Genomic DNA, 18,611 nt, shown 5'->3' on the forward strand with positions numbered 1-18,611 from the left:
CTCACAGGAGCGTAGTGAATTCAAGCGTGGTACCGTGATAGGTTGTCACTTGTGCAATAAGTCCATTTCCTCACTACTTTATATTCCACGGTCAACTGTTAGTGGTATTATAACAAAGTGGAAGCAATTGGGAACAACAGCAACTCAGCCACAAAGTGGAAGGCCACGTAAAATCACAGAGCAGGGTCGGGCGCACAGTGGGCAGAAGTCGCCAACTTTCTGCAGAGTCAATAGCTACAACCTCCAAACTTCGTGTGACCTTCAGATTAGCTCAAGAACAATGCGTAGAGAGCTTCATGGAATGAGTTTCCACGGCTGAGCAGCTGCATCCAAGCCTTACATCACCAAGTGCAATGCAAAGCGTGGGATGCAGGGGTGTAAAGCAGCCGCCACTGGACTCTAGAGCAGTGGAGACGTGTTCCCTGGAGTGACAAATCACGCTTCTCTGTCTGGCAATCCAACAGCCGAGTCTGGGTTTGCCGGTTGCCAGGAGAACAGTTTGCCTAACTGCATTGTGCCAAGTGTAAAGTTTGGTGGAGGGGGGATTATGGTGTGGGGTTGTTTTTCAGGGGTTGGGCCCCTTAGTTCCACTGAAAGGAACTCTTAATGCTTCAGCATGCCAAGACATTTTGGACAATTTCATGCTTCCAACTTTGTGGGAACAGTTTTGGGATGGCCCCTTCCTGTTGTAACATGACTGCGCACCAGTGCACAAAGCAAGGTCCTGATAGAACACCTTTGGGATGAATTAGAGCGGAGAGAGATCAGTGCCTGACCTCACAAATGCGCAAAAATCGCCATTAACACACTCCTAAACCTTGGGTGCCGTCTACTGTTTTTTGAGTATTTTAAGTTGTTTCCACTGTTATAATGAGACAAAATCATTTGGCATTGTGCCAATTTGTGTAGTGGATGTCTCACTACTGCAGTCCAGTGATGAAATTTGCATGTCCTGGAAGTGGGAAGCCTCAGGTGCCGCTTCACTGTCTCCCCAAGGAAAGGTGAAGTTTTCCGTTCATTTTCCGCTTTCCGTGATTTCTTGAAAAAGCTTAATACTGAACTTTGTGCACCAAATGTGACAATGGCAGATGAGTGCATTCTGTTTACTGCTTAGTGCCTAATACACTAAATTATGTTTTATTATCAGAGTTCAGGAGGAAGTTAAAATGATCTATCCAATCAACAAGTCTATCCAATCAGCACAAGAGGAGGCCTTTACGCAGCCGACTCACTTATGTTCCTCGACAGGATTAGTTGCATTTTCCTGCTGTACCGAACTCGTATCTAACCCTGACCCCAACACCTAAGTACGTGCCGAACCGTGACTTCTGTAACCTAGGTCTAAAGCAGAAGCAGTTTGCACGTCGTGATGACGTCCAGAATTGGTCCGCATATATATATGAAACAGGAAGTCCCGCCTGCGGTATGGTAGTTCCACAGGAAACACCGCAGGAAAAGTGAATGGAATCAACTTCAAGCAAGAGATAAATCTGAAAAATCCTTGTTTTCAAGGTAGGTTCGGTCAACTTAGTGAAGTTTATGTTAAATCATGCATTACTAATCTTAGCTGTTTTAGCGTTATTGTCTTAAACTAGCCTACCTAAACCTGTTGTGGGGTAGGGAGTGCATCTCCACCAGCTAGCGTTAGCTAAACATTGGCCATAGTTAGCCTACTTTTGAAAACAACTTTCGCACTGCACCGAAGCTTAACAAGTAGCAGCTAACATCATTCATCATAAACCCCTCTGACTGACATGACTGTGTGTATGCAGAATATTATTTGTGTATGTGTTTGTGGCCACAGAACATACTTTCTCCTATTGATTATTGGATTATTTTCTTTATTGATCATATTTGATTTCTAAATGTAAATTCTTTTCCTTTAGACTCTTCTCTAATGCCGTAATGGCATCTTTTAATATGAAGGGGAGGGGGCAAAAAGGCAAGAGGCCTTTTGGAAACAGAAAAATATACAGAGCACTACAAGGTAAGGCCAGATAAAAAAGAATGAGGGACATGATGTATGACTGCAGAGTGCCTTTGTATGATAGTAATTATGTGTGTTTTTGTATTTGTGCAGATGGAGTTATGAAGTTTGACCAAACTGCTACGGAGGACTCCATTAGAACTTTCACCTCAGAACACCTTAAACATGCACCACAAAGAAGTAGAGGTGGAGGGTTCACTCCACATAGTCACTGATCATGTGCTGAACACAGAGAATATATATATATAAGACCATATATAAAATATATATATATAGAGTTCAGATGCAAAAGCCTCTAAGTGCCATCTGAAATTTTCTTCTAGAATGATCATTTTTATCAAGCTTGTATATTTAGTAATTTCACTTAAATGGCAATGAAAATGACCTATTAATTGTCATTTAAGTGAAATTACTGAACTTAAATATACGAGCTTGATAAAAATGATCATTCTAGAAGAAAATTTCAGATGGCACTTAGAGGCTTTTGCATCTGAACTCTTCATATACACACATACACACACACACACACAGCAGTCAGTTACTTAGTCACTCAACTTTTGCACCTTGTTTTGCACAGATCCAGTTTAGCACTTGTGTGATAGTTGTGTTTAACTGAAATTGTACAGATCATACAGTGATTTACAAAAAATAAAAAATAAAAATGAGTGGGGATTGAACTGATTTCTTAAACCTTTGTGCATTACTGTATGCCTATCCCTTTCCAAAGGGTGGAGGGCCTGTTTTCTGTACAAGTTAATTTTCCTGTAGTTTTATTTGGCTCAGAGGCAGGTTTGAACTGGAAATGGATGGATTAGGCTAGATTGGAATGTGTTTCCAGTTATGTGGTGGTAAGGAAAGCAATCAAATGAATCTACAGAAAAATAAACTGGAACAGTTGAAATTAGACAGATGTTATGAACAGTGCAGTATAAAAGCACTGTCTGCACCTCCAGAGGTCCTCTGGACGTTAATACGCTGATTTCACGCAGCCGCCATTTTGAAATCGAAAGTGAGGCTCCGGTGGGAAAAACCCCGGAAGTAAAGATAAACAACAATGCCTTTGGACTACCAACCTGAAGCTGCTGCCGCGATTTACACTTTTGGATGTTAATATCCAATATAGGATATGTATATAGTTCATTCCTGCTTCTTTTTTTACTTTCTGAATTATATAAAAAAATTATTTTATTTATAAATTAATTTCACTGTATATAGTCTAAAGTACGAAAGAAATGTATGTACAGTTTTAGAATTGACACAACATCATTAAACACAACAATACGCCTTCACATTCACGACTCTCCTATGATTAAAGGCGACACTTCCGGTTTTCTTCCCACCGGAGCCTCGCTTTCGATTTCAAAATAACGGCTGCGTGAAATCAGCGTATACAGGACGTTTGTTTGACGACTAAATAACACGTCACAGTCTGCACCTTTAAGGTATCAAAATGGGACGTCCACAATGACCACATTTGGAGTACAATTAGCCCTTACACAGAGATCCGATGGACGTTAATACAGGACGTTTGTTGGACGACTAAATAAGACGTCATTTGGTGTCACAGTCTGCACCTTTAAGGTACCAAACTTTGAAGTCCTCAATGACCACATTTGGAGTATATTTAGCCCAATACAGAGGTCCTCTGGTCGTTAGTACAGGACGATCATTAGACGACAAAAAAAGACGTAGTCTGGCGTTACAGTCTGCACCCATAGGGGACCAAAATGAGATGTCCACAACGACCATATCTGGACTACATTTAGCCCTTAAACAGAAGTCCTGTGGAAGTCGATACAGGAGGTTCGGTAGACGGCGGAAAAATACGTTGATTGGCGTCACAGTCTGCACCCTCCTGATACCGACATAGGACGGACAAGCACACCGTTGAAACTACGTCATCTGGAGGTAACTTTGCGCAGGGGGCTAGCACCAGTCTAGCTGCCAGGCAGTGAATGTCAGTGGTCAGGAAATCTCAGGATGCAGGGCAGGGACAAACACAAAACTCACAATGAACAAGACAAGACACAACAAGATAACAGAGCAAGACAAGAGAGAAGATAATAAATGAAACAAGAGGCAAACTAAAACCTGATGTAAATAACTATGTCTAGATAAATAAAAAGAAGGAAAAAAAAGAACACTAGAAACAATTGGAACATACAAATAAAATCAAACAAAATAACAAACTTGCAGGAAACTAGATACTGGAGAAGAAAGTCTTTAGTAATAATAAAATCAAAAGATAAAAAGACACAGGGGCAAACTAACTTGAACAAGACTAGAAGAAAAAAACAAAATAGCAACAATTAGGCTACACTAGAACTAATCAAACACTTTACTGGAACGAGAGCAGAGATAAACTGCAGACATATGCAAGCGAACAGGAACACACCATAGGACACAAAACGAACCAGCAAAGACATGAGGGAAATAGGCACAATATAAAGGGACCAGAACACATGAGGATCAGGTGAGCACAAGTAGGCCCTGTCCCATTTCTCCCCCCTTAAAACTTCCACTTGGTTTTGAGTTTTTACACCACTATATGCAAGTTAGCGTAGCGAACATGCTCACCTACGTCACGCGCAGCGTCGACGTGTCTACCGGTAGTAGCCTACTACTATTTTCATTCAAGAAAATGCCGGTTCCAGCGGTTGTGTTGCCTGTTGTGTGGGCTGTGTTGGTTTATCTACGTCTGATTAATCAACAGAGAAGACGTGGAAAACAGAAGATGTATTCGCCGTCTTCTTTGTCTTGTGGATTTGTTTCAGGTATGTCAATTTGTTTATATATTTTGAAGTTCTGTTCAACTCAGCTGTTGATGATTTAACGCTAGCCCAACTAGAACAACCTGTTGTTTGTGTCGATAAAGTAAGACGACCTACACATTCAGATCGTATAGTTACGTAATGTAGCCTTTAACTGTTTTTGATAGGTATTCATTTCCTGTGTGTGACATAAGGAGAAAGTCCAGCTAGACCAGTGTACAAAACTTTCTGCAGTCCTCTGGGGGAGGGGTGTAGCTATTAGAGACCTCTAGGTCGAGGTTAGATACTGCTGTTTACTGAAAGCAAGATTCACACCTTCGAGTGGGGGGGAGGGACATACAAACACACAAAAGCACACATACACACTATCTGGGCCTCTAGAGACTGGAGTCAGATCAGTAGATTAGGGAGAGAAACATTTTATGGCTGCAGAATTTAAATCTCCATGCATTTGCATTCATTGTGATTGTTGTAAATGTCACCAATCTACACTGACTGTGGAATGTGTAATGCAAAACATGTTTTTATTAGGCTAATCGATCAAACTGGTGTTGTTGGGCCATGACTTATGCAATAATGTTGGTTGTTGTTCATTGGTTTCCAGAGTGACTGTCCAGCGACATTCTGCAGGTTGAATATCGACATGCCCATCCTACGCTTGTGGTTTAATGTGGAGTCAGAGGTCAAACAGGACTTCAAGTTAAGTAGGCGGGCCATGCATGCCCTGCAGCGTCTGATGCAGAGAGCAGGAGCATGGCTGGGGCAAGGAATTTGAAGTCCTGATCTATGTCTATTGGCTTGCCCATGGACTTTCCTATCGTGTGGTGTCGCGAGTTTTCAGTGTGCCCAAATCCACTGTTCACAGGATTATACACAAGGTGACACAGTTCATTTGGGACAATCTCCATAGAACCATCGCCTTTCCGAAGCCTGCAGACCTGGACACTGTGGCTGATGGATTTGCCCAGTGTTCTGGGACACCCGTCCTCAACAAAGCTGTTATTGATGGTTGTCATATAAGAATCAAGCCCCCATCACTTCATCGCCTGGAATATTTAAACTACAAAGGGTTTTACTCAATAAACATGCCGTCTGTGACTCTACTGGAAAGTTCCTGGATATTTTCGAAGGCTATCCAGGTTCCGTACAGGACACACACATCTTAAAAAACAGTTACTTTTGAAATGGGTGCGCATCAGTATTGCACCAGTTATAGGCTATTTTTGAAAATGTGATAGTTCCTACTCCTGTCAACTTACCATTAACAATGATGTGGGGTCCTCTGCCGGCTTGAAAGAGGCCACAATCACGGGAGGATCTATCGCTGGCCTTCCCCCCAAAACGGCATGCATCGCCTCACAGTACCGCCAATTGGATACTGTTTTTTTGCCGCTGTCTGTACCTGAGCCCGTCTTTGGTTGTTTCAGGTCCTACAATAACAACCACACACACACGCACGCACGCACGCACACTAGTGATGTTACGTATGACATTGAAGCTTCGATGTGCGTATCACACATGCGACACAATTTCTAGTGAAGCCCCGTATCGGGGTGTGTATTGGTTTACTAGAGTCACGTGATCGACGACAAATGAAGCCTCACTTTCTGTCCAATCACGTGCGCGTTTCGCTTTGGATGTCAGAAGGCTCGAACCCCATATCTTATTTAACAAGTCATTGTTGGCTCAGTCTGGTTGATGGGTTTGTGAGGAGAGAAAATGAATTTATTTAATGAACAAATAAAACACAAACATGTAAGGCTTTTATTTGTACACATAACATTGAAACTATGGAGTGTGTTGTGGTTGCTTCATCTGCCAGAGCTTCTAACACAGGCTTCTGGCTGCTTTATTTTAAATAAGCACCAGATGGCGCTGTTCTCAACACTCTCAAAGCTTTTAATCTTTTCCTGGAACAGTCAGGGGAAAGCCTCAGTGATTCATGAGGCTTCATTTCCCCATCTCTAACGCGCACGAGAGAGAGAGAGAGAGAGAGAGAGAGAGAGAGAGAGAGAGAGAGGGAGCTAAATTGAATCATGTAAAGCAGGGGTGCCCAATCCTACTCCTGCCGATCGACTGTCCTGCACAGTTCATCTCCATCCCTAATCAAACACACCTGCCTTTAATTTTCAAGTGATCCTGAAGACGTTAATTGGTTGCTTCAGGTGTGTTTGATTAGGGTTGGAGATGAACTGTGCAGGACATGCCAACCGCCAATAAAAAGAAGAAGAAGAAGAAGAAGAAGAAGAACTGTGCAGGACAGTCAATCGGGCAGGAGCAGGATTGGGCACCCCTGATGTAAAGGATTTAAAGTTAGATGTAAGTGATAAACACATGAAACAGATCTCTATCCAAAGAATTACCTTGTACCACTTCTTTAAATTCTCCCACTTCTTGCCTGCCTTCTCTCCTGTAATCTTTCCTTCCAGGCCCAGGTCTTCCACTGCTTTCCTATAAACATACAAATATGATGAATAGCTGTGTCGAAATGCATTGTAGCTGGGGGCAAGAGCATTATCAGACATTGATATTGTTATCAGTTATTGAATTGTACAATCTGGTCACTTATTCCCATAACAGTTTGGAGGCAAATTTCTTTTTGGTGAACTTATCCTCATTTTCAGTCCTGAACCTGATGAGGCCAAAGGTCTGCTCGACAGTCCCTGAAATATAAGACACCAGTTGCCGCTTAGTAAATTGCAAATTAACAGGAGAGAAAAAGACCGATTTTTGAATAGTCAATACGATCTGATGAGTGTGTTTACATGCACATACCTATCCCAGTTATGATCAGGATATAAGTATCCATAATAATATGCTAGAAATCTAATAAAGTAATCAAATGTAAAATAACACAGCATAGTTTATTATAGATAGATTAATGCTATTAAAGCTAAAGGTATTCATTCAAGAGCTGCAAGTAATTTTCTCTTTGCCTTTAGTTGTTTTATTCACATTAATGGTGCAATCATCAGCAGGTTTATTAGACGCTGCCACTTTAAGACCGAATGCAGATCTAATTATACATATTGTCTCCCAACTATTAACTCTCATTTAAGACATAAACTGTGTATTTGATCGTTTAGTTTTGTGTGTATTTGCACACGAAACCCAAAGTATAGTTTGCTTGTCTAGTTGCAGTCCGTTTCCAAGCGCGTGCCGCCATGGGAACAGGGGCAACGTCTCTTGCGTGGATCATTGTGCTTTTAATAGCTCTTTTTACTATCAAACATGTCCCGCAATTTAGAAACAGCAGACAGTGCATTTTACAACAATCACTGATTGTGCTCAGTGCTGATTCTGACGTTAAGTTTGGGTTTAGGGAGAAATGATGCGCTAGACGGCTAGTTTTTAATAGTTTTACCTCACATATCATCTTTTTATAATCCTTGGAAGCCAAAATCGAAAAAAAGATTTATATCTTAGATCAGATTTATATTTGATGGGCAGACTCTCTCGAAGCACTCGGCAGATATCATGAACATCGTCAGATAGCTTCGTGAAATATTTTCTGTCCATTGGATGTGCATCAAACTAACATATTCCAACATATTTCGAAATTTTAACATGCTTATTTGCAAAAATATACTTACAATTCAATTGTTCCTTTCCAGCGGTGTCCGCCATCTTGGTTGAAAAATTTGTCCGGCTCGCTAAGTTCGCAAGGTATCCTGGGTAATTTCATCTCCCACTTCGTTTTAAGCCTGTATCGGACCTCACTATGTTTTGCGGGTTGATTTTTAAGGGAAGAATAGCAGTACCCCTTGCTCCCTAAAGTTTTGGGACACCCTACCCCTACACGAGAACGCGCAAAAATGAGGGTTAGGGCAAAAAATTTGGGGAAGGGGAGGTATTGGGACAGGGTTAGGGTTAGTGAAACAAGGACTAGACGTGGATTAAACAAGGGGGCGTGGTAACTGGAAATGAGGAGGTGGGACAAGAGGAGCACATGGCCTCAGGCACAAGACAAACAAGGAAACATTAAACAGTGACAAGATGGACAAGACTGTCAGGGCAGGAACCTGACAGGTTTGTGCATGTAGTTTTCATGTAATATGAGCCCCGGTGTTTGTTTTTGTTTTTGTACATATTTGTTGTTACAGATATATTATATAACATATATTTGTTGTTACTGATATGTGATGCAGATTCAAGAAAATAAAATGAAAAAAATAAAAATTAAAAAATTAAAAAACTCTAGAATATGTAAAAATCTGGTCAAAAAAATTGAAATGTTGTTACTTAACTTGTAGGACAAAAGGAACAGCTGTTCTGTCAGTTTTAACAGTTTAGACCTTATCTTTGAAATCAAATAATCCTCTCAGCTAACAGCTCAGCTATAAACAGGGAAAGAATTTCACTGGCGTCACTTACAGTAAAGGAGATCTGGGTTTGTGTAAGCCCCCACAGGGAGTTACCCACTAATATAAGGGTGAATCCTTACCGGAGAGAGCAGAACCTGGTACAAAGGAAATTACTTTAGTAATACGAGTACAGAAGATTTTCATGGAAAACACGGGCAGGACAAATCATGTCATATCCCTGTTATCTCAGGCATTCCTCAAACAGAGCTGCTATAACATGCCCTGTGACTAAAACCCAATTATTTCTCAATGCCTTGGAGACCTAGTGCCTCTTGTTGGACTTGTTGAACAGCCGGACAGAACCACGTATTCCCAGTATTATGAGTAAACCGGTGGAGTGTGTTTATGTGCATGTGTGATGTTTAATATGACTAAGGGGCGGCTTGAGTACAGGATAAAAAGGGTGGGAGTTTCATTCTGGGGTCCTGTACTAACTTTCTCTCTCTCTCTCACACACTAACAGCTCTGAGAGAGATACTTTTACAGGTTCTGAAGGCATTAAGGACAGCAAGTGACAGGGAAAGACAGCGGAGAACAACTCAGAACAAGAGAAGAGGTTTTTGTCCAGCTGATCTAGTGTCCTCGCAGTCAGACAGGCAGCATGTATTGGGACGTGGCCCTCTGGAGCGTCGGGATCTGGGCGATTCTGAGTTTAGCTGGTGGACAACTGACCGAGCAGGAGAAATCAACCATCGTGGACATGCACAACAAGCTTCGCTCTCAGGTTCAGCCCAGCGCCGCCTTCATGCAGAAAGTGGTAAGAGATGCACCTGACTGGAGAAACACATGTACAACATATTTTTCTTTGGTTCTAGTGGTGAAAACCTGATTGTTCCAAGAGTTACTGAACAAAAAGTCCATGCAAAAATGATTTACTTTAAACAAAACCTTACTTACCCCAAACTTTTAAATGGTAGTGTACATGATGCATAGAAAATAACTTTCCCAACCACATGTGTGTGAAGTCTGAGTTTGGTATCTGACTGTTGATATTTTGGTCTCTGGATGCTCTTATGAGGTCAAAGCATCTAATCATCTGCCATCAACCACTGGAATCATATCTTTAATGGTTAATCAATTCATTACTGCTGTAAACAACAATTATCACATTAAAATCCATGGTAATTGTGTCATGATGCTTATTCATTAGCACGATTAACTTCAAAACACTAGGAAGTCTAAGTAATGCAGTAATCATGATTGTGGTTTACCAAATGAAAACTGATGCTAAAAGTATTAAATAAATCACTCAGCATAAAGTCATTTAGTAGCCTATTAATCTTAGTATTTAAAATGCCCCTTTATGAAGAAGCATTGTTGCTGTGTGAAACACGCCTCAACTTGTGTGTCATGTCATGTGGATGCACATTGTACCACTGCATAACGTGTGTGTATGTGTGTGTGACATGCTGAGGAATGTGACTGTTATATAATGTCTTGCACTTGAATGGACAAATTCACACAAAATTAGGTAAAAAAATGCCCGTCTTGACGAGTATCCTAGTAAACATGGTCAGTTATGTCTTAAGTGAACGTAAACAGTAGAGAAAGAAAATGCATGTGTAGAGTATATCAGTATATTGGATCCATGCATTAGGTCTTAAAGTGACAGTATCCTAATACTATAGACCTACCTGAAAAGCACTGTTTATTTCATTTGTATCTTAGGTCTATTGTATTCATTTGTGCTATTGCTTGTAATTTGATTATTTGTTCTTATTTTATTACTGACTGTTTACTTGTCTTTAATAATGTTTTAAATTTATATTAGTTAGGCTAGTAGTTTTAGCTGTGGTACCAAAATTGGAATAGAGAATTGTGAATTTTCACCAGTATCTAAAATGTTGGTGTCATTACTGCCTTGTTTTTTTGCAAATACAGTTCTCTTTCGAAAGGGAACTTGCACTGCGTCAATGAAAGTGCTCCCCCTCATATGGGGAACGTCTCCGTGTGAACCGGTGTCTGAAGCGCTTATAAAATCACGGCGACCCTATTGGCCGGCAACAGCCTACGGCATCACTAAAGTGCGAACTAGAAGTAAATAAGGGGAGCCTGGAGAACATATTAACAGCTTTTTCGTCTTCAGGGACTGTTTTGTCTGTACGCTTCAACCTGAAACTTCAAAAAGGTAATCATGGCTTGTGAAAAACGCTTCAGGAAGTGTGTGCATCTGTGTCAAAGATATTTGACACCTGATGACAAAGACAACTTGTGTGTTTATTGTTTGGGCTCAGAGCACGCACAATAAGTTCCTGAGGGATCTGCTTGTGCCAACTATGAGTTTTTCCTTTGAGAAAACTCTACTCTCGTCTGCCCTCTTCTCGAGGGAAGAGAGACAGACATCTGCACCCGGCGATTCGGGTCCCGCTCGTGCTAAGGCAGAGCGGAGACTGGAATCGTGGGATTTTTCAGAGGGAGCTTGCTGAGGAGTTGGAGAGAATTGTTAATCTCTCACGCCCCTCAGAGACTCGCGAGAGTGAGCTGCAGGATGAGGATGTGTTGTCAAAAAAAAAAATTTTTTTATATATATATATATATCCTCATCCAGCAGCAAGTGCTCTGCTGGCTATAAAAACAAACTAGCCCAAGAGAGCAAGAGATGGCTGATGATGGTGAAGAGGATGTACGACCTGAACCCTCACAGCCACCCTGTCCCGCGCATGAGTTGTGAGTGTAATGTAATGCGCTTCAGCGAGGCTTCAGCTGCCGTTGGAGCGCTTGAGGAAAGAGACCACTCGTGGCAGACTTGGCGAATGGTTTCCTTTCCAGCTCTCGTGAGCCTTTCATTCCTGCCCGATCTACACAATGTGATCGAAAAGGCATGGAAGAACCCCTATTCAGCGGGTTCAACAAACTACGTTGATGTTGAGGGGACGCGGGTATGTGTCGATGCCCCAATTGATGAGATGTTTGCAAACTATCTCGCGGCTGGAAAGGCATCGACACTAAGTGCTCCGGCCCTGCCTTTTAAGCCATAAAAAAGAGAAAGTCTCACTTAAATGGCAGGGCATACGCAGCGGCGGGTCTGGCTGGTGATGCCTTGCACACAATGACGGTGTTGCAAGCATACCAGACTGATCTGCTGTCAGATTTGGACCGCATGATTAAAAAAAAGGAATGCGATCCGAATCTGCGTTTCCTCACCCCAAGCGCTTCTTGCATCAGCCCTGAGGATGGACCCATGATGAGTTATTCCTTCAATGTAGGAACCCGTCTGTAGGTCTAGCATCGGGTTTGGTAGTAAGTGCACTCTTTCGAGGCCTCCATTTGTGAATGTCGTTTAGGCCATCGCTCTATGGGCAGCAGGTTGAGCTCTGTAGGTCTCCTCCCTTTACGAGAGTTTTTAGTAAGGTTGAAGGGTAGACCACGGTTCCCTGTTACAAAGTATCATGGGGGTGTTAGGTAGGGTTTTTATAGGATGGTGAAATTAGTGCCCTAAAGTTCCCATATATAGGTAGCCTATGCATACCCTTCCCAGAGGCCTCTTAAGTTAGAGTTGGCAGGCTTAATTAGTGGGTAGTGCCAATCTGTAGTAGTGAACAGGTTGGCTTTATTAAATGGAAAATTCTCTAGTGAGGCCACCGTTCATCTGAGCATCAAACAGACACTCTGTGTGAGATGGCTTCCTCCCTAGCGGGAATTATTCTACTGAGGCCACCGCTCTGTCAAGCTCCAGATAGAAGAGTCAAAAATGTGGCCCTCGTCGGGCCACCCTGATAGCCACCTTATACTAGAGAGGCAGGTCTCCTCTCACTTTGAGAGTCGCTTTGAGATTATAGCTCTGAACTTCAGTCATATAATATTTGTGTGTCGGCCCTCACAGGGCCACCTCGATATCTGGCTTAGGCTTACTAACTAGGAAAATGGTGGCGGTCTGCGACGCATTTTCGCCTTGAGCCTCTCAGTATCTGAGTGTAGGTTCCTTAGATCTAGAGCCCATCAGGAGATTTATTCCTGTAAATCTAGTTTTTCCTAGTACTTGCCTCCTCTTACTACAAGAGTCATCTAGCCAAGGCCCGCCTTTTGCACTGGTGTTACAGGGTAGATAGCATCATAGGTAGCAGGCTATCTTCAAAAAGCCTCCCATGCAGATACCTCATGGGCGTTGTCAGGCCTTTCTCTCTAGAAAGTAAGAAGCAGTATGCTCAGGCCTCCACCTTAGAGCTGAGTATTGTAGCTAGTTTATCCAGCTAGGCCTTAAAATTGAAAAAGGATTTTTCCGCTGAGCCCCTTGAATAAAATAATTCAAGTCATAAGGTTGAATGTCGTTGGCCACTTACTGTGGCCTCCATTTCCTTGGGTTTAGTAGAGAATGTAAAATTCTTGTAAAAACAAGATAATAGGCCTCGACCCTGATACATTCCTCAGAGTCATGCTGATAGTACTCCCCTTGTTAGGGCAGTATTTAGAGTACTTTGCTACCCATAGCTCGTATGACATCACCCTTCACCACCCAGGCTCAGGTAGAGACACACTCCTTCCCATTTGGGATGGTTGAGTATGCTCCCGTAGAGCTGAAGCACTGCCCAGGATGACGCCTGTGACATTCGAAGCTGTAGGCCTTACAGTAGGCCTCCTTGATAGTCCGGTGGCGTAAGACTGTACTCCCCTAGCTTTAAAGGGTCGATAGCACTTCTGTTGAGTGCACTGTCTGTTGGCAATGTAAACCCCAGAGCTGGATGCGATCCCCTTATTAGGGTCAGCCTCCACAGGGCCCTGAAACACTGAGTAGATCTAGGATCGAGTACAGTTACTGCCCTCGTTTGCAAGGGTTAGAAAGCGCTATGCTGAGTTCTACTCTCCAGTGATTACTGCCACTATCTGCAGTCCTAGGTTATGACTGTAACCTCTGTTCCCTGAGAACAGGGAACGAGACACTGCGTCTTTTTGCCATGCCTCGGGGATGCCTGCTGAACAGTCCCTTCAGACGATTAGTTGTTGACATGTTCTTCAGGCTCCCCTTATATACTTCCGGGTCGCACTTTAGTAATGTCATAGGCTGTCACCAGCCAATATGATTGCCGTGATTAGATAAGCGTTTCAGACACAACGGTTCACGCGGAGGCATTCCCCATAGCGTAATCAACGCAGTGTCTCGTTCCCTGTTCTCAGGGAACACAGGTTACAGTCATAACCTAGACGTTTTCTTAAGTCGCCAGCCATTGGCAGGTGTGGCAAAAAGTTCGTTTTAAGCCCTGAATATTTATATAATGTCCTTATTTTGGATCTTAGCATGAAATATGTCCAGGCTTTGCAAGATTCACTCACTGGTAATTACCTAAATAATCATTTTACATAATTATACACTGTAAAAAATTAACACTCCCAAATCAAAAATTTCAATTGACCGATAACATCTAAATTTTTCAATTGGCCCAAGTGAAATTCTGTAAATTCTAAAATTAAATGTACAGATTTTCACTTGGGCCAATTGAAAAATTTAGATGTTATTGGTCAATTGAAATTTTTGATTTGGGAGTGTTACAAATTTTTTACATTGTAATAATGTAAAACAACATTGGTTTATTTAAGAGTTTAAGTAAATAAATTGTACTGCTGTCACAAAACTAACAAACGTCAAAGCCATAACGTCACTTGTTTCTGTCGTTTAAGGTGTGGGACGAGACACTGCGTGTGGTGGCGGAAGCTTACGCAACAAAATGCATCTGGGAACACAACCCTGATCTTGAGGAACTCACTTTGGGGGAAAATCTCTTTGTCAGCACTGGACATTTTAATGCAACCAAAGCAATGGTTAGCTGGTATGAAAACTATCTTAACTAAAACCTAAATGAGAATGAATGAATGAATGATGAATGAATGAATGAATGAATGATGACTAAAAGAATAAATACCAATGATCTGTGATATGCAGAAATATTATCTGTAAGCAGCAATGCAACTCATTTCTTTGCACCACAGGTTTGGAGAAAATGTGGATTATGACTATGAAAACAAGTTCTGTCTTAAAAACAAAATGTGTGGCCATTACACTCAGGTAAGCACCGTTTCCATTCTGTGCGTTTGATTGGTTTTCACAGTATGAATATGCAGATGTGACGATGCCTTTCTGTTGTTTTTACAGATGGTGTGGGCGAACAGCAATAAAATTGGCTGTGCTACTCACTTCTGTGACACTCTTGAGGGTCTAGATTTTAAGAAGGCCACTCTTCTCGTCTGTGATTACTATCCTCAGTAAGTGTGTTTCAATAATCCAAACTGAACATGAGCTCAGTGTTCTATAAAAGTGTGTTCATTCTAGAACATGGCCAGTTTTACTATATATATATATATATATATATATATATATATATATATATATATATATATATATATATATATATATTGTGGTATAAGTTGCAACTTAACATCATATTCATATGAGTTCATATACAAACATTTTACACACACATTTATATATATATATATATATATATATATATATAATGACTCTTCCAGGTCTAGAAATCTCACTTATATTTAGCCCATACACACACGTACGTATGTATGTATGTATGTATGTATGTATGTAGAAATGAATTTTTAGCTGTTTAAGCTTATATAAAGATATTTAAACCATACCTTTTACATAATAAAGTGAAATATCTATTAAATCCATCCTTCATTTCAGAGGAAATTTTGATGGAGAAAATCCATACGTGTCTGGAGAGCCGTGCTCAAAGTGTCCAGATAATCTGCCAGTGTGTAAGGAGAACATCTGCGGTAATGTGAAAACTTTATCAATGCAAATCAACTTAAAGCCAACATGAACTAAATCGCCATGAATAACTAAATGCTTATTTTTGTTGTACACCCTCCTCTCAATCTCTCTTTTCCTCACAGTGCGTGCGAATCTCTTCCATCCAACTGAGGAGCCGGACGTCGATGTTCCCCGAGAGCCCACACACGTGCCTGTTAAAGTAAATGAGACCGGCATGGAAAAAACTTCCAAGAGTCATGGATCCAACATGGAAAGCGTCTCATCTCATCTACTGATGCTCATCGGGATGGTGCTTGTTTTGTGAGGGTCTGGAGTGGATGAGATTCTTCATAACCTGACGAGACACACACAAAACACACAAGATGTGTGTGTGAACTGAAAAATGATTGTCTTCCTCAGTATTTTTATCTTGTTTTCCAATAAAAATATCTAAACGTTCTTAAATCAAGATACAGTTACTTATATCACCCCCAATTTTGGCAAGTGCTGCATACATGAAATGCCCAAAATAAAAAGGTTACTGCTCATAAGTAATTCTGAATAGAAACATAACACACATACATATAGAAAGCCAACACTTGAGAGTTTATAGTTCAAGACTCAAAATTAACCAGACTGTTATTAATATTGAGATATATAAGCTCAAACATATTTTGAACTAAAATAATCTGGGATCACCAGTGATCCCTGACTGGTAAGGGGTTAAGAAGCAAAATTACTGAAGATAATGAGTCTCATTTTATGAAAAATACATACATACTTTTTTTGTTGTTGCCAAAAACAAGAAAAAATATCTCCCAGTGAAACTCCTCTGACTCAAAATCACCAAAGGCTTCGATTAGGACGGCAGTAGCGTTATTATCCAAAACATGGTAGAAAATAGAAAACTAAGACATAAAGTAAATGAAGGTGTTTGAGAAACACCTCTTTAAATTTAAACTCTTGTTTTATTTCAGGTTTTTATATAGTGAAATTAAACCCTCTTTTTTATTTCTTATATAAACTCGCAACTGCAAGAAAAGAAAAAAGGTCCGAATATTTTTTTATTCCATGGCAGAAACAAGCTTATAAGATTTAGATCATCTGTTCATCTCAATGTCTTCTCAAGTTTACTGCAAGATGTGTCACTTTAGCTGGAAAATATTTTCATGGTTTGAATTTGTGCAGCCTTTTTATTGACAGTATAGTATTATACTTATATAATTATTACAATGCACAAGTACATGCATGTATTGTATGTAGAGTATAGCCTATATTTTTTATATATATATATATGTAGGCTAAACGTCATATATAGTGTTAAAATTCAAAAGCTGGTAAAAACTGGAATGGAAAAACCTAAATGAACTTGAATAAATTTAGAATTTTGTTTACTCCATTTTTTTTATGATTTATCCTATTTAAAATGACCTATGGTGGTCATTTTCTTTAACATATGGTAAAATATCCACTGTTGTTCTTATTTTGGATGTGACAACTTCTATGCAGTCACATGACGGATCACTGACCACTAATAACAGTTACTGATCATCTCCATCAGTCATAATTCACAGATGATGATGATGATGATGTTCCATGTTGAACTCAACAGACATCACTAGATGGCAGTATAACTCAAAGGTGTTGACATCTCTCTGTTCTAATGGATTTTAAGCGAATATTTTGCACAAATTTCAAAGACCAATGAAATTAAAAAGGGAGATCAGTCGCATTTAGTCCATGTTAGCTTTGGGGTCATTTATATGATAGTGAACTATCAAAAATTCACTTTTAGTAGCCTAGATAAACCCATTTTATATGCACAACTCATGGAAAACACCCCAAAGTAGCCTTGGACTCTAGATTGTATAACATTATTTGTCCAATGCTCACTAGAATGACAAGTATTAGTAAATAGCAAATAATGTGCCTCTTTATTAATGTAATCTTGGCTTGAATACATTGTACGTACCCCAAAAACAAACACAAGTTCACGTTTTTCTTCATCATCCTCCGGTTCTTGAAGGTCTGCAGTCGTCGGTGAAACCGGTGGTGGCAAATCCTTTGTTTTTGTCTATATATGACACAAGTTGTCAAGGGTAGTCTAGTTCTGCTGGATCGTGATGTCAAAGGCCTTTGGCAATTACATTTTTGATAGGCCTTTCTTGCATCGATCTCCTGTTTCAATTATAAATAGGCTACATCACAACATATTTAGGCTAATTTGGGTTTAAACCTTTTCACATTTCTCAGAAGCGGAAGTCGTCCCCACATAGCAACATTGTGTCGGCCCAGATCCGGCCCACATCTGGCACACGTGGAAAGATGATCTGGCCCACATGCAGCGTGGAATTACGGCACTTGGGTGGGCCAGTCCTGTTTGCCAAATCTGGGCCACAAGCAGGCCATAGCAATGCCACATCTCAGCCAAGAGCAAAGAAATAAACCAGAACTGGACCTTATCTGAGCCACAAAATCTGTGTATATTAAATATGAAGTCATCTCAGCCTGTTAACAAAAAGAATCACTGAAAGAAAGAAGAGAACAGAAAAAAGAGACGAGCAGAAACACAAGAACTACAACTGACTTCAGACACAGCCTCAGATGAAATCAACTGAAGAGAAAAGAAGACATTAAATCTGTGAAGATCTCAGCAGAGGAGGATTAAACAACTCCACAAACAGCATTACCAGCTTCACTTATTACTAACCAGACTGACTTTATTTCTGTCAGAAGTCTACAGAAGTTTTTATTGAGAATTAACAGCAGTTTAACTCTAATGTGTTTCA

General features: G+C 40.6%; 1 protein-coding gene across 1 annotated transcript; it reads left to right on the forward strand.

Annotated features, from left to right (window-relative positions):
* Positions 1–6,935: 6,935 nt before the first annotated feature.
* On the forward strand, positions 6,936–16,619 carry LOC311302875 (peptidase inhibitor 16-like). The gene is made up of 7 exons (XM_084429001.1): positions 6,936–7,077; positions 9,586–9,879; positions 14,736–14,884; positions 15,045–15,120; positions 15,208–15,317; positions 15,754–15,845; positions 15,966–16,619. Exons 2-7 carry the CDS (start codon positions 9,724–9,726, stop codon positions 16,145–16,147), a joined length of 765 nt encoding a protein of 254 aa, XP_084285127.1. The 5' UTR covers positions 6,936–7,077; positions 9,586–9,723; the 3' UTR covers positions 16,148–16,619.
* Positions 16,620–18,611: the final 1,992 nt, after the last annotated feature.

Source organism: Rutilus rutilus (genome assembly GCF_951802725.1).
Source record: "Rutilus rutilus genome assembly, chromosome: 13".
Taxonomy (NCBI): domain Eukaryota; kingdom Metazoa; phylum Chordata; class Actinopteri; order Cypriniformes; family Leuciscidae; genus Rutilus; species Rutilus rutilus.

Coding starts and splice junctions, on each gene's coding strand:
- LOC311302875 (XM_084429001.1), top strand. CDS start 9,724: ATGTATTGGGACGTGGCCCTCTGGAGCGTCGGGATCTGGGCGATTCTG. Junction 9,880..14,735: donor CCGCCTTCATGCAGAAAGTG/GTAAGAGATGCA, acceptor CTGTCGTTTAAG/GTGTGGGACGAGACACTGCG. Junction 14,885..15,044: donor ACCAAAGCAATGGTTAGCTG/GTATGAAAACTA, acceptor TTTGCACCACAG/GTTTGGAGAAAATGTGGATT.